This window comes from Cyprinus carpio, chromosome A10 (assembly GCF_018340385.1).
Source record: "Cyprinus carpio isolate SPL01 chromosome A10, ASM1834038v1, whole genome shotgun sequence".
Lineage (NCBI taxonomy): Eukaryota > Metazoa > Chordata > Actinopteri > Cypriniformes > Cyprinidae > Cyprinus > Cyprinus carpio.
This window is the reverse complement of record NC_056581.1, coordinates 19,693,040-19,708,847: the sequence shown is the minus strand read 5'-3', so window position 1 is coordinate 19,708,847 and position 15,808 is coordinate 19,693,040. Positions and strand designations below refer to the sequence as shown.

At 39.8% G+C, this 15,808-nt stretch overlaps 1 protein-coding gene across 1 annotated transcript in view; it reads left to right on the top strand.

The window, feature by feature from the left end:
- The window catches only part of LOC109091553 (transcriptional regulator Erg-like), a 16,320-nt gene extending 743 nt beyond the window's left edge, over positions 1 to 15,577 (top strand). The window contains 9 exon segments of the mRNA XM_042765672.1: positions 5,644 to 5,843; positions 7,494 to 7,624; positions 9,155 to 9,358; positions 11,533 to 11,613; positions 11,761 to 11,889; positions 11,964 to 12,020; positions 12,570 to 12,617; positions 13,521 to 13,811; positions 13,814 to 15,577. Of these exon segments, the coding sequence (XP_042621606.1) occupies positions 5,644 to 5,843; positions 7,494 to 7,624; positions 9,155 to 9,358; positions 11,533 to 11,613; positions 11,761 to 11,889; positions 11,964 to 12,020; positions 12,570 to 12,617; positions 13,521 to 13,811; positions 13,814 to 14,040 (1,368 nt within the window). The 3' untranslated portion in view covers positions 14,041 to 15,577.
- The last annotated feature ends 231 nt before the right edge of the window (positions 15,578 to 15,808 follow it).

Below are 15,808 nucleotides of genomic sequence, written 5' to 3'. Positions count from 1 at the left end.
CAAATATCTGAACATCCTTAAATCAAGAATCGTTTACTGCAGATGAGAAAAGATGAGAAGTCTTAATTTTCTAAAATGAAGTGAGTTTATGATTAAAACAAGAACAAATATCTCCCAGTGAGGAATGAAAACTTGTTTCCCTTTGAATTAAGTAGATTTTTCTGAGCCCACTGACAGATATTTGCTTTTGTTTTAATCATAAACTCACTCAGAGAACAAGCCTTCATATCTTTATGGATCTTTAGACATTTGCACTGAACAAAAATGCTGAGAAAGAACATCCTTATTTAGCCATTTGATCAAAAGGTATGGTAAAAGTTATTTCCGTATTCTAGTGAATGTGAGCAGAGCTATTCAATCGTAAAGCTTTTTTTTTTGTCAAATGAATTAAAAAGAAACAGAGATGTGGTGTGTTTTCAAACTAGTGTTTTAGACATTTAGATTTAGAGACCATATTGACATATTGTGTTCCCTTCAATTTATTCTTTACATTTTCTTTACTTGGTCTTCAAAAGTCTTATTTACCTTCATTGTGATTGTAGAGTTTAATGTTGCGTGCGTCTTGACTTTTACTCTCTTCGCTAACTCTGTTTTGCATCTGCTTCAATTCAGTTCTGGTTCGTAATGTTTTATCGCTTCTGTGTTTTTCTCATGCGGATAAAAGCGTCTGCTGAATAAAGTTCATGTCTGTATTGGTTAAAGCTGATCTGTGATGCTGCGTTCAGACGGCTGGATTTGGTCAGGAATAGTTTTCATACCATATCATTCAAGAGTCAGTAAAATAAAATCTAATTAATTTTATAGTTTATAGTAGAATAGTTGTTTTATACATCACTACAAACTTTATCAGTGAAATATAGAGTTCAGTTTAGAAGTGAAGTTAGTTTTTTTTGTTTCTAAACTCTGTAATACACAGACGTGAAGATGTCTGTAAGGATCTCTAAGGGATAGTTAATCCAAAAATGATCATTGTCATCATTTACTGCAAAAAGCAGATATTTTGAGTTTTTGTCAAGTCCGTGGGCTCCGATGTTGTTTGGTTCCCAGTGTTCTTCAGAACATCTTCATCTCCACTGTTCCACTGAAGAAAGAAAGTCAAACAGCTTTGAAACATCACGAGGAGGGAGTAAATGATGACAGATTGATCATTATATGGTGGACTGTCTCTTTAAGATCCACTGGGTCAGAATCGCATGTAAACACGCGAGTAGATGTTTGAACATGGAGTCCGTGGAGAGATGATGAGGAGATGATTCGCACAGATGCAGATGTGAATGTGAAACTCATCAGACTCTATCTCTGCTTTTGTCTTCGTTTCTCTTCATGTTTCATTCAGCTTTTATTAGAAAGTCAGATTTCTGTTCTGCAGGTCTGAACCGGTTTTATCCAGACAAACTCCTTCCTATTCATAATATTACACTGATTTATTCAGAACATTTATTAAGTCTGTCATTTCTCACAGAAATAATGACTGAGGTCGAACAGGTTTCCTAAACACTCCTGCCATCTGTCAGTCAAGCAGATAGTCCCGCCCCCAACCAGTGTTATTTTACTATCGAGATACTATAATTTTTGTTAATACTTCGATTTTATTTTTGTATTTTTGCCTTTATTGTTAATTTTAGCTAATGTAATTAGGTTGGTAAGTTTAAAGCATTAGCATGATTGACCTGAATCAAAAATTAAAAGCATTATTTAGAATTAGATAACGTTGCTAGCATGATTAGCATGCTTTTAGCATGATTAGCCTGTTACTAGCATATTGTTGGCATGATTAGCATGTTGCTAGCATGATTAGCAAGTAACTAGCATGTTAACATTATTAACAAGTGACTAGCCTGTTTCTAACATGATTAGCCTGTTGTTAGCATGATTAACAAGTAACTAGCATGTTGGTAGCATAATTAGCAAGTTACTTCCATGTGCTAGCATGACTAGCAAGTGAGTAACATTACGTTAGCATAATTAGCAAGTTACTAGGATGTTGTTAGCATGATTAGCAAGTGACTAGCATGTTGGTAACATGGCTAACAAGTGACTAACCTGTTTTTAGCATGATTAGAATGTTACTAGCACTTTGCTAACATGTTGTTAGCATGATTCGCAAGTAACTAGCATGTTGTTAGAATAATTAGCAAGTGACTAGCATTTTGCTACCATGACTAGCAAGTGACTAGCATGGTGCAAGCATGATTAGCAAGTAACTAGCATGTTGTTAACATAATTAGCAAGTGATTAGCCTGCTTCTAGCATGATTAGCATGTTACTAGCACATTGCTAGCATTTTGTTAACATGATTACCAATTTACTAGGATGTTGTTAGCATGATTAACAAGTGACTAGCATGTTGCTAACATGGCTAGCAAGTGACTAGCATGTCGGTAGCATGATTAGTAAGTTACTAGCATGCCGCTACCATGTTTCTAGCATGATTAGCATGTTGCTAACATGTTGTTAGCATGATTAGCATGTTTCTAGCATGTTGTTAGTATGTTTCTAGCATGATTATCATGTTGCTAGCATGTTGTTAGCATGATTAGCATGTTTCTTTATATTTTATTATATGTTTCTAGCATGATTAGCATGTTGCTAACATGTTGTTAGCATGATTAGCATGTTTCTAGCATGTTGTTAGTATGTTTCTAGCATGATTATCATGTTGCTAGGACAGATAGATAGTTTTTTATATTTTATTATATTTTAGTTCACTTTTTTTAATTCAAGTAATGAACATGTTTTTATGATGTTAGTGTTAATTAACGTTATTAAACGGCTCTGTGGAATGCTTGATTCTGATTGGTCAGCCGCGACATTCCGAGGTATGTTATCCCTGGATAACAACCGGTAAAAGCTGATAACACAGGCTTATCCGGGTAACAGCAGTCGGCGCTGTACTCTTTCTTGAACTATTGTTTTGTTCTTGGTGGAAGCTTTAGCTAATAAAATATTAAAACTTGATTCAAAATAGTGTACAATTATTTAATTCTGTCATGCTGGTATCGTGGACTTACTCTCGTTTCATACAAATGCAGCTGCTGCCGTTTTGCTACGACTGTTTTGTACGCTGTAATGGATTATAAAAGAACTAACAAACTGATAAGGTTTTAAAACATTTTCATCTTAATTATTTTATTGACTTAATTATTTTGTGGTGAAATGTTGTGTAATACGTGGTATGACTGCGCCGTTTCCCTTAAATAGCCGTTTTAGTTGAATTTTGCCGCTTGCTCGCAACTGCTGTCTTCACGGAAGCTTTGCGTTCAAATATTTCAACTCAAATCAATATTTCGCGTCTAATTATTTACTTATGTGGCATGTAGCCGTGTAATAAGTGGGATAATGTACATCCAGCCAGTTGTTCTCTCAGAATAAACCCCTTCTGGCTGATACAGACCTGGTCACCCTGTCAGGGTTTATTCTGAGATAACAACCGGCTGGATGTACATTATCCCTCACATGATAACCCTGCCCCAAACTCTCTTCAGTGCTTGAGGGTTCAGACTCTTGAACATCGTGAACAATCGCACACTTCATCTTCACAGAGGGTGGAGTGTCGGAGTGGAAAGAGTGTTTGAGCAGCGCTGTATCGTGTTGCTCTGAGGTTAAAGTCGTGTCGCTCCCGCGGTGTTAACGATGGGCGTCTTCCTCGCTCCATTAGAGGCCCTCACGAATGCAGACGGATGGGCTTTTTCCTCTTTTCCATTCCCAGCCCCTGTTATCCCGTGCTGTCAGGAATGCAGGAAATGGTGGCAGAGCACTTCCTGTCTGAGGCTGCATGTGTGAATGACCCAAACGCTCATTGAGCCTCATGTAAACCCATACAAGGCTGCTTTTATTCTTCAGAATGTCTATTTCTCTCATTTTTCTGCTGTTTATCGCTGGTTTTCTTTTCACTGCAGCGCCTCCCTCTGATTGGCTGAGAGCTTGTGGTGTGTGTGATTGGTGTGTTTTGTAAGTTCCTTGAGTGTGCGCACACATGAGCTCTGAGAGTGTTTTAATGAGAATCTGCTTGATGAGTTTGTGGAGAGTAAGGCTGAGGTGCTGGAGTGTGTTTCTCTCTCAGGTGAAGGTTGCTTTGACCCGTTCGCTCAGTAATGGGCTTCACGGCTCTGTTATCAGCGGCCTGCAGATTCATCTGGTTTCCGACATCATTTCCTTTTCCTGCTGCTGATCCCAGAGCTGTGCTGAGGAGCGGCCGCGTGCTTCTCTGTCCTCCGAGTCTCCTGAGAGTCTCTCTGTTTCTGTGTGCTTGAATTCAGCTAGTGTTTAACCCTATAAACTACTGTTTCATATCTGATCAATCAGAATGATCTCACATGATCAGTCTCCTCATGTCTTCTGTCTCTGATCGATTGTTTAGAGTTTATTCAGTAAAAGCTCTTTTAGTGTAATTGTACAAGCGTCCAGCTTCAGCTGCTGCTTCTGGTGTCAGATCTTGACTGATTTTGATCAAGTAAAGGTCAGAATAACTGCAGTAATATCTCCAGATGAACTCTTACTGGACTGAAGCAGCTCAGCTTTACTTGATTCTCCATCAATCATGTTTTAGAGTCTCAAATCTGATCTAACACAAATCGTAGCCTTTAAATTCTGTCACGAAATACAAACAATAAATGTGTTTTTGCACTCTTTAATGTGGCGTGAGATCACTGTATTAGTTCATGTGCATGTGAACAATCATCTTTTCTTCTTTTCTAGCACAAAATAAACAGGAATGAATATCAGAAGACATGTTGAAAAAAATCAGAACAACTTGATAAAACAAATGTGACATGTAATCGATCAATCAGTGTTTCGAAAAGCGTCAATAAAACAGCTTGTGAATAGTTGTAACATAACATTAACCCGGAAACGCCAACAGCTTTGCCAACATTGTTTTATTATTTTCATAAATCAGTCAGTTAACCACCATAGACTTTCCCCCCGCATTAATTAACTTTATTCACGCAGTACAACGTTAATCTAGTAATTCTGACTTTATTCTGAAAATATTACGCCACTAAAATGCCGTCATATTTACTAAATCACTTAATGTAAACGGACTCTTGGCACAGCGACCCAAAACGCAAAACGCAAAAAAAAAAAAAAAAAAAAAAAAAAAAAACCGGAAAGAAAGAAAGAAGAAAAAATTTAATTAAAATTAATTCTCTGGGCCTTTTTCAGAAAATACATGCACAATGTCTGTGGTGTTTAATTTTAGGCTTTATGTATTCAATGGAAAAAACTGGCTACTTTTAATAGTCTTGCGATTAAAGAGAATTAAAACGAAAGAAAGAGAATTAAAACTGTGCAGGTGTCGCTGAAGCTTTTTTAATGTGATGGATTCATTCATGCACATCTTTCTTTTTTAATGTTGAATGTAAAGGTCAATGCAGTCTGCTGGTCTTGTCAATCATTAAGTGGTTTGCTTAAACCCCGCCCCTTTCCTATAATCAGTTACAAGCTCACATTCAGATCCGCCTCCGTCTTTTACTGCCACGCCCACATCTCATCATCCAATCAAGAACTGACAGATATAATGTACTCTCTCCCTACATTTGTGTTCTTCTCTAACAGTAATTCTACAAACTCTTTACAGTCGCAGCTCAGAAACATAATCTCTCTCTGTGTGTGTGTGTGTGTGTGTGTGTGTGTGTCCTGTAGGAGGCGCTGTCGGTGGTGAGTGAGGATCCGTCTTTATTCGAGTGTTCGTACGGAGCGCCTCATTCTAAGACGGACATGACGGCGTCCGCTGCTGGTGAATACGGCCCGAGCAAACTCAGTCCCAGAGTGCATCAGCAGGACTGGCTGGCTCCGCCCCCTGGACGCATCACAGTCAAGCTGGAGTGCGGCGCGGGATCCAGGTGAGACCAGACTCGTGTGTTAGACAGACATCAGGACATGTGGCTCTGTGGCGCCTCTCCACTATCAGATTGATTCGGTGGAAAGATGATGATCCAGTGATCTTCTGCCCAGACTGTTAAACCCAGTGAAAGAGTCGTTGATCATCATAATACATTCCTCACCAGATGGAAACCACCTTCAGTGTTCAGACATCGCTGTTGTTTTAGTGTCATTGGGATACTATTATAGTATTTAACAATATTGTGAAATATTAATTTTAGTTAAACATTTAGTAGTTTTTGGTATTTCTGTCACTTTTTATAAGGTTTTTAAAATGTAGCATTTATTAATTTTATTTAAGTTTTAGTCATCTAAATGAAAATGAGAAATGTTGCCATGGCAACTATCTGCAATATTTTTAAAAATAGTTTTAGTATTTTTTTTTTTTGTTTATTTAAGTTTTTTATATTTGTTTAATTTAGTATTCTGAGTTTATATATATATATATATATTTTAATTTAATTTCAAGTAGCAAAAATATTTTTTATGCTTTAGTAATTATTTTTAAATTTTTGATGTTTTAGTAAGTTTTTGATGTTTTAGTAAGTGATGATCAGCCTGGCTGGAGATGCTCACAGCTGATGAAGTGAATGTAAAACAAACAGCTGCAGGAATCAGTGAGAGTTTCAGCTGCGTCCAGCAGCAGATCTGCGGTTGTTGCTCCTGCATCAGCAGCGCTGGCCGTGTTTTATGGATGCGTGTGAGTTCAGCAGCTCCGTCGCCTGAACTTTCCGTCTCCACGAGCCCAACAGTTGGTCGACACATGAGCAAACGCGTCTGAAGCCTCTGGGCTGTTGATGTGGAGTTTGATGGCACATTCCAGCAGAATCCCTCACATCTGTGTCCTCACGAAGAGTGAAGAAGTGCTCTGGACAGATTCAGTGTTCAGCGGCATCCGCGGATGCTCCTCGCATGTTCTGTTTTTGTTTTAGTTCATTCGGTTAATTTCAGTGTAAACAGTGTAACAGAGGCTAAGTAAGATGTGTTTGAAGAAGTCTCTTCTGCTCGTCAAGGCTGCATTTATTTGATCAGAAAAACAGTAAAATTGTGAAATATTATTATAATGTAAAACAGCTGTTTTCTATGTGAATATCTGTTAAAGTGTAATGTATTTCTGTGATGCGCAGCTGTATTTTCAGCATCATTACTCCAGTCTTCAGTGTCACATGATCTTCAGAAATCATTCTAATATGATGATTTATGATCAATAAACATTTCTGATTATTATCAATGTTGAACACAGTTGTGCTGCACACTAAAATTTTTGTGGAAACTGTGACATTCTATTTTTCAGGATTCACAGATGAATAGAAAGTTCAAAAGAACAGCATTTATTTGAAATAGAAATCTTTTGTAACATTATAAATGTCTTTACTGGCACTTTTGATACACTTAATGCGTCGTTAATGAATAAAAGTATTAATTTGTTAGAAATATCTTACCCCAGAACATTTGAATGGTAGTTTATATTTGCATTGAAGTTTGAGAATCTCTCGTTGGCACAATATTTGCATTCTGAGTCCAGATTGTTCTTCATATAAAGACTGATATTTCCTTCAGGAGATGCACATCTGAACCGTGTGTGTGTGTGTGTGTGTGTGTGTGTGCAGGGCCTCTCCTGATGTGTGTGCTGCGGTGAAGGGTAAGATGTCTCCGGTGATGTACAGCAGCTATATGGAGGACAAGCACGCAGCGCCGCCCAACATGACGAGCAGCGAGCGCCGAGTGATCGTCCCTGCAGGTGCCACACACTCGTGTTCCTGTGACTGAGTTGTGTTCATGTCACAGCACTGATGTTTCGTGGCTCGAGTCAGAGATTCTGTGTAACTTCCTGCTTGTCGGTGATGCTCACTAACATCCTGTTTTTCCCGCTGATGCGGAGGGACAATAGACACGCAGAGCAGGAATGTGCGGCAGGACACGCGTGTGCTTATAATGATCTGACACACAGATTCAGAGCTACTGCTAGACCTCTAGTTCATTAGCACACATTATGCTCAACTTCAAATAAAATTCACATTTGTGTTTACAGACAGGATGTTGAACTGGAATTAGAATTAAAATGACAGGAAGAGGAATTACTGCGTTACAAAGAATTCACAGAGGCACTTGATTCATCCATGCTTTGCAGCAAGACAGTGTTAAAATTACATTTGTGTTTATGAATTTAATAGAAGCTTTTATCTAAAGCAAGGAACAAAAGCAATTCTCATTTTTTATTTATTTGACAACCTGGCATATATAAACAGTAGATATTACACTACCGGTCAAAAGTTTGGGATCAGAGCGATTTTTAATGTTTTTTACAAGAGTGTCTTCTGCTCATCAAGGCTGCATTTATTTGATCAAAAAACATTACAGGAAAACATTGTGAAATATTATTATGATGTAAAATAATGTTTTTCTATTTTAATATACATTCAAATGTAATTTATTTCTGTGATGCGCAGCTGTATTTTCAGCATCATTACTCCAGTCTTCAGTGTCACATGATCTTCAGAAATCATTCTAATATGATGATTTATTTTTAGAATTATCTACAGTTGTGCTCACAGTTATTTTTTTGGAATCTGTGATACTTTTTTTCAGGATTCTTTGATGAATAAAAAGTTCAAAAGAACAGCATTTATTTAAAATAAAAATCTTTTCTAACAATATACAATTTGGGGTCAGTAAATTATTATTCTTTCTTTTTTTTTGAAAGAAATTAAAACTTTTATTCAGCAAGGGTGTGTTAAATTGTTAAGAAGTGATAGCAAAGATTTATATTGTTAGAAGAGATTTATATTTTGAATAAATGCTGTTCTTTTTAACTTTTTATTCATCAAAGAATCCTGAAAAAATGTCACACTTTCCAAAAAAATATTTGTCAGCACAACATTGATAATTCTAATAATAAATCATCATATTAGAATGATTTCTGAAGATCATGTGACACTTAATACTGGAGTAATGATGCTGATGTAAATTCAGCTTTGCATCACAGAAATAAATTATATTTTAAAGGATATTAAAATAGAAACCATTATTTTATATTGTAATAACATTTTGCAAGATTACTGTTTTTTTCTGTATTTTTGATCAAATAAATGCAGCCTTAATGAGCAGAAGAGACTTATTTAGAAAACATTACAAGTCTAACTGATCTCAAACATCGCTAGTGTATATGAACAGTGTGTTGCTTAGAGACATGCGTTTGGGAGAAAAACAGTGTTTATGGCTAATTCCTTCAGTTGAATGTGTGTAACCTGCTCTGTGGTTGGTGCTGCAGACCCGAGCCTGTGGTCAGCGGATCACGTGCGTCAGTGGCTGGAGTGGGCCGTGAAGGAGTACGGGCTTCCCGAGGTGGACGTGTCTCTGTTCCACAGCATCGACGGGAAGGAGCTCTGCAAGATGAGCAAAGACGACGTCCAGCGCCTGACCAGCAGCTACACGGCCGACATCCTGCTGTCTCACCTGCACTACCTCAGAGAGAGTGAGTGACACGCGTGTGGAATCAGACACGCTCCTGTCAGGCAGCTCATGACGCTTCATAACTCTCTGATCGCTGACCTCTGGCCTCACATTCACACGACTCCCTGGACAAGCGATAACATGCATTATTAATTCTTTTACCATGGTCTCTCTGAATACTTGATTCTGATTGGCTGGCGTGTATGCATTAAAACTGCTTAATGCACAGGTAGTTCCAAGTTTAATCACTGTTCTATATTAATGTGCTGCTTTCATTGACGTATGCACACACACACACACACATACACACACAGAGAGAGACACACAGATGCATGTAACTCACACACGTCATATCTCTCTTTTTCTCTCTCGATCGATAATCAATTCAAATAAAAGCTGTAATTCATTCAAATAAATGTGATCTAACTGCATTATTTCATCTGTGTGTCTGATTTGAAGCCAGAGCTGATGAAAATAACCACCGTTTTTACTCTTCCGGGCAAATATTGTGCTGCAAAGCATCATTCACAGCTTTAACTTGTCAGTGCTGGCAGAAGAGCATGGTATAAGCAGAATAATGCACGGCTAGTCCACGTCATGCTTTATTATAGCTGTGTGAATCCCGTTAAACCGGTCCAGGTCATGATTCCCCCTAAAATCAAATAAAAGAATATTTTCCTTTCTTATTATATAAAATAATTCGATTTTAGTTTCCATTTTAAAAGATAATTTATCATTTTAATAATAGTTTTATATTAGAATTTTATATTTTTTTAATTAAATTCTAATTATTGAAAATATATTATTTTGAAATAAATGATATTTTGGATGAAATGTTTTGCATTATTGAAACAGATTCACATTCAGATCTTATTGTGCCGTGTACAGTATTAATATCGAGAATGAGATTTCTGTGCTTGTTATGTTTGTGAAACTGATGCTGATTTAAATGAACATGACAGAAACGAGAATGAGATTTCTGTGCTCTACAGTCACTAGAGTTTCATGTAAATGTGCCACAGTGTAAAACATCCTCATGGTTTAAATGTAAAATGTTATAATAATTTATTTCTTGTTGATTTTGGGGTGAAACATGAAGACAAGATCGCTTAAGCTTTTGAGTTCCCTGATATGCATGAGATGAGAGAGAGACAGACATTCCTGTTTTCATCCCCCTGTCTGCCGTCACAAACACACACACACACACACACACACACACACACGAAGGACTAAGGACTCGCATGCACACTCACACACACACCTCACACGCACACACTCACACGCACACACACACACACACACTCCCTCCTACACTCACACGCACACACACTCACACACACACACACACACTCACACACACACACTCACACACAAACACACTCACACGCACACACTCACACGCACACACACACTCACACACTCCCTCACACTCCACACTCACACGCGCACACACACACACACACACACACACACACACACACACACACACACACGCACTCACACGCACGCACACACTACAAATGGAGATCAAACACACACACCCACGCACACACACTCACACCACACACGCACACACTCACACGCACACTCACACTAACACACCCCCCACGCACACCGCACTCACACGCACACACACACACTCACACGCACACACTCACACACACTCACACTAACACACTCACTCACACTCACACACACACACACACGACACACGCCCACACGCGCACACACACACACACACCCACACACACACCCACACTAACACTCACACACACACTCACACTCACACGCACACTCACACACACACACTCACACGCACACACACACACACACACACGCACACACCACACACTCACACACACACCCCCCACCCACCCACCACGCCACACTCACACACACACACTCACACACACACACACACACACACACTCACTCACTCACTCACTCACACACGTGCACACACACACACGCGCACACACACTCACACACACACGCGCACACACACACACACGCGCACACACACACACACACACACACACACACACACACACACACACACACGCGCACACACACACACGCGCACACACTCACTCACACACACACACAGCATGCAGCGTTCTGTCTTCATCTGTTTCTCTCTGTCGCAGGATGTTTGTCGAGTTATTTTTCACGTGTCATGAATGTTTTGTTTCTCAGCTCCACTTCCTCACTTGACTTCAGATGATGTTGACAAAGCCTTGCAAAACTCCCCGCGGTTAATGCATGCTCGTAATACAGGTAAGCAGCCCTGTGACCCTGCCCCTGACCCCGCCCACACCGCTTACACACACACACACACGTGCGCGCGCATGTGCTGCTGATGCTGAACGTGTCAGACGCAGGCGTCGCTCACCCTGATCTGTGTCTGCTGCTCGTGTGTCTCAGGAGGAGCCAGCTTCATCTTCCCAAACGCCCCCGTCTTCCCTCCAGACGCCAGCAGAGGGCCCAGCCGAGCAGACCTGAGTTTGGACGGCCGGCGCTCTGGATGGACTCAGCCGGTGTCTGCAGCTAAAGGTCAGTCGCATGCGCGTCTGACAGTGTTACACTTCTGATGCCTCACGCTTAACCCCGATGTCTGTGTTCATTAGTTTCTCAGAGTTCTGCTGCCATCATGACCAAACCAGAAGAGCAGAGAGCTCCGTTAGGTGAGAGGACTTTACAACAAAGGGTTTTATTTACATATTCTGTGTTTCCATTTCAATATTATTAGATTTCTTGTGTGTTTTTGTCTATGTTATTATTATTTTAAATGTCTATATATATATTTTTTTATTTTAGTTTTAGTTATGTTCATCTCAAACTAAATGAAAATGAGAAATATGCTGATACACTTCTGATTTCTTCACCGTATATAATCACATTTAAATCTTCTCGCAGCTTACTGAGCTTAATTTAACCAAGCACATCCTGCACTTATTTCTCACACTAACATGTCAGTAATTGTATCATTTTGCAGTTATTTATGCAGGATCATAAAAGATATGCTATTTTGCGTTGTACTGTGATCACAGAATTGTGAAAAACTGTAGGGTGTGATAAATCTGTCTGAAGTTATGAGCTATGATCTGAGGTCAGGTAGGGTTAGAGCGAGTGACAGATCATATCACGTCCTGATTTTAATCACATAAAGCATAAATCAGCTGAAGTGCATCACTAGGATGCTCTCTGATGTTTGTTTGTCGTCTTCTCTGTAGATCCATATCAGATTTTAGGGCCGACGAGCAGCAGGCTGGCGAATCCAGGTGAGAGTCAAAGATGTCAGGTGTAAATTCATTTTGTATTTTCGTTGCATTTATCAGATTAGAGCTGGACGATAATGTACAATATAAACAGTCCAGCAGGTGTGATACAGTATATATTGTTTTATGTAAGTGTACTGTATTTATGCAAATAAAGTTGGATATACTTAAATATCCAAATTTATATAAAACCATTGTTTGATAAATAGGGCTGCCAAGCAATTAAATTTTTATATGATGTGCCAATTACTTAATTACACATCAATTTGGGCTGAGAAATGACCCCCCAAAACATCATTTATTCATAATTGTGTTTAATAAAATAGTACTGTAATTATGAAACTAAAAGCTCCAGTAGGTGGCAGCAACTGACTGTCACTGAATCATTCATTTAACTGATTTGTTCATAACCGCTGATTCATTCTGAAATGACTCTTAAAGAATGAGTCACTGAAGCACTGATTAGCTCAATTCCTCAAAAACATGGATTCATTCAGTAATGAATCACCGCTGTGGGTTGCTCACAGACGGTCAACACTTCTGCTGTGGCTTTGATTCACAAAACGGAGCAAAAACAGACAATGTTGAGAAAAATGTGTCTAAAATGTAACACAGTATCAACTTCTTGCTTAGCGAACTGTTGGATAAATCAATATCACATTTGCAGTCTTGCAGATATTGAGGGAAAGCAGCACTCTTGCTGGTGTGATATTGCTAAAGTGATGTAAACATTAGAGGAAGAGCATTTTTTGAGCTCATATCTTGGTCAGTCCAGCAACTCATTCATCAAACGACTTAAACATATGAATTACAACACATCATTTTAACACATTAATCACTCCAAAACCACACTAAACACATTAAATGGACAGCCCTAGTGATGATACAGATGATTGTATGCTTCAGGTTCGGGTCAGATCCAGCTGTGGCAGTTCCTCCTGGAGCTTCTGTCCGACAGCTCCAACTCGTCCTGCATCACGTGGGAAGGAACCAACGGCGAGTTCAAGATGACGGATCCGGACGAGGTGGCGCGGCGCTGGGGCGAGAGGAAGAGCAAGCCCAACATGAACTACGACAAGCTGAGCCGAGCCCTGCGCTACTACTACGACAAGAACATCATGACCAAAGTGCACGGGAAACGCTACGCATACAAGTTCGACTTCCACGGCATCGCGCAGGCCCTGCAGCCGCACCCGCCGACTCCTCCATCTACAAGTACCCAGCCGAGCTGTCCTACATGAGCTCGTACCCGCACCCGCAGAAGATGAGCTTCGTGTCTCCACACACTCAGGCCATGAACGTCGCCTCGTCCGGCTTCTTCAGCGGCCCGGGTCCGTACTGGAACGCTCCGGCGGCGGCGGGAATCTACAGCGGCCCGCGACACCCCGCCGCGCACATGCCCTCGCATCTGGGCTCCTACTACTAGATGCCCCCAACATCTCAAAACACCAAACCCTCCGCCGGCGCTGCTGCCAGAGAAACACTCACCGTATTTAGACAGGAGACCGTCCGTGATCCAGAAGCTTAGCGGGAATGTGAACGTGGCTGTATAACATGTTAATGAGCCGCTGCATGATCAAGTATATATGTTCACATCTACCTTATTGTACAAACATATCAGAGAGAGTTCAGAAGGTCTGAGAGAAGAGAGAAGGTGAGAGGAAGACAGGACTGAGGTATGTGAGATGATGAAGAATGACGGCCGTTCACATGAAGGGCGATAACGTAGGGCTGCACGATTACTTGCTCAAAAAATATAATCACGTATTTTGTATTTCATCAGATTGATTGCAGTTTCACATAAGCATAAATCAACTTGCTTTCGATTTAGATTCAGCAAGCAGCGCAAACAGACTGGCTCAGACACCAACTTTTTCCATAATGTAGAGAGAGCGCGTGCACATGGTTGCCAAGTTAGTAAATAACCATCTGGGTCGTCAAACCCACAGTTTTACTGTTATGCGGGTTGTTTTTGAAGTCCGCAGGCTAAAGCGATCTCCCCAGAACACTATTTTGAACAGAAACCACATAAAACATGATTGGGCATGATTTAATTATCAATTAGGCTGTTTTTTTTTTGTTTGTTTTTTTGCAGACCTGGCAACCCTGCAAACCACTGGACAGAAAATGTATCGATTTAAGAGAAAAGTTTTGATAGGGGGATTTAAACACTTGGCATCTGGCAACCAGTGACACAAATCAACGATATCGTTGGAATCACTTTCAGGGCGATTTGTTTTTTCAGACGATGAACGATAAAAAACATTGACAGCCAATTATAATCCACCGTCTATAAAGAGTTTGAGCATTTAAAGCTTATAATAAACAGCCAATATAGTTATCGTTCTTGGTGTGAACAGGCCTCTTGACAAATGTATCAGTATTATGTCGTTCGTGTGGCATCAGAGATTGAAATTTGCCTTAAAAATGACGAATCTTTGTAGAAAACTGGAAGCTTTCAGATGTTTTAATGACCTCAAACCTTTAAAGACGAGGTGCATGTATATGAACCAGTGCCTTACAGAGAGAAACAGATTTACCAAAGATACCAGTATTTGTTATTATTATTAATTATTATGACGATGTTCCGAGTCGCAAACGCTGTGCGTTTGTTAGATTGAAGTATACAATTCAGTGTTATAATTCTTTTTATATAATAGATATATAACTTATGCATTTAAACACTACGAGTTGATCTCAGCCAGCCGAACAGACATTTAATCAGAGACGTAGAGAAACGGAGCGGAGACGACACACTCGCGTGATTCTCTGTACGGTGAACACGTGTGTGTTCGTATGACGCTGGACTGGCGCGGCACACGGGCTCAAACCGACTGAACCCAGATCAGATCAGTTCGGTCACGCCCTGATGCTCTGAGATTGTTGACAAAGGGAAGAAAACATATATTTGGATAAATTATATGGTTTTCTACTGAATCATTTTAATAAACTATTTTCAGCAATGGTGTTCTTATTGCTTTGAGTTAAGAAACACTCTCATTAGCCGGGTTTCCATGACAGATTTCCACAAAACTTTTGCAATATTTTATAAATGTCAATAAAAACCTATTTCGAATCGATGGGGTGGGGGGGCACTGTGGAGCCTCCCCTCGGACAGCAACCCAAGGATGCATAACCTGTACTCTTTTATTATATGTAAGTGTTAAATCGTGAATTGCCTGAAAATCCACCTC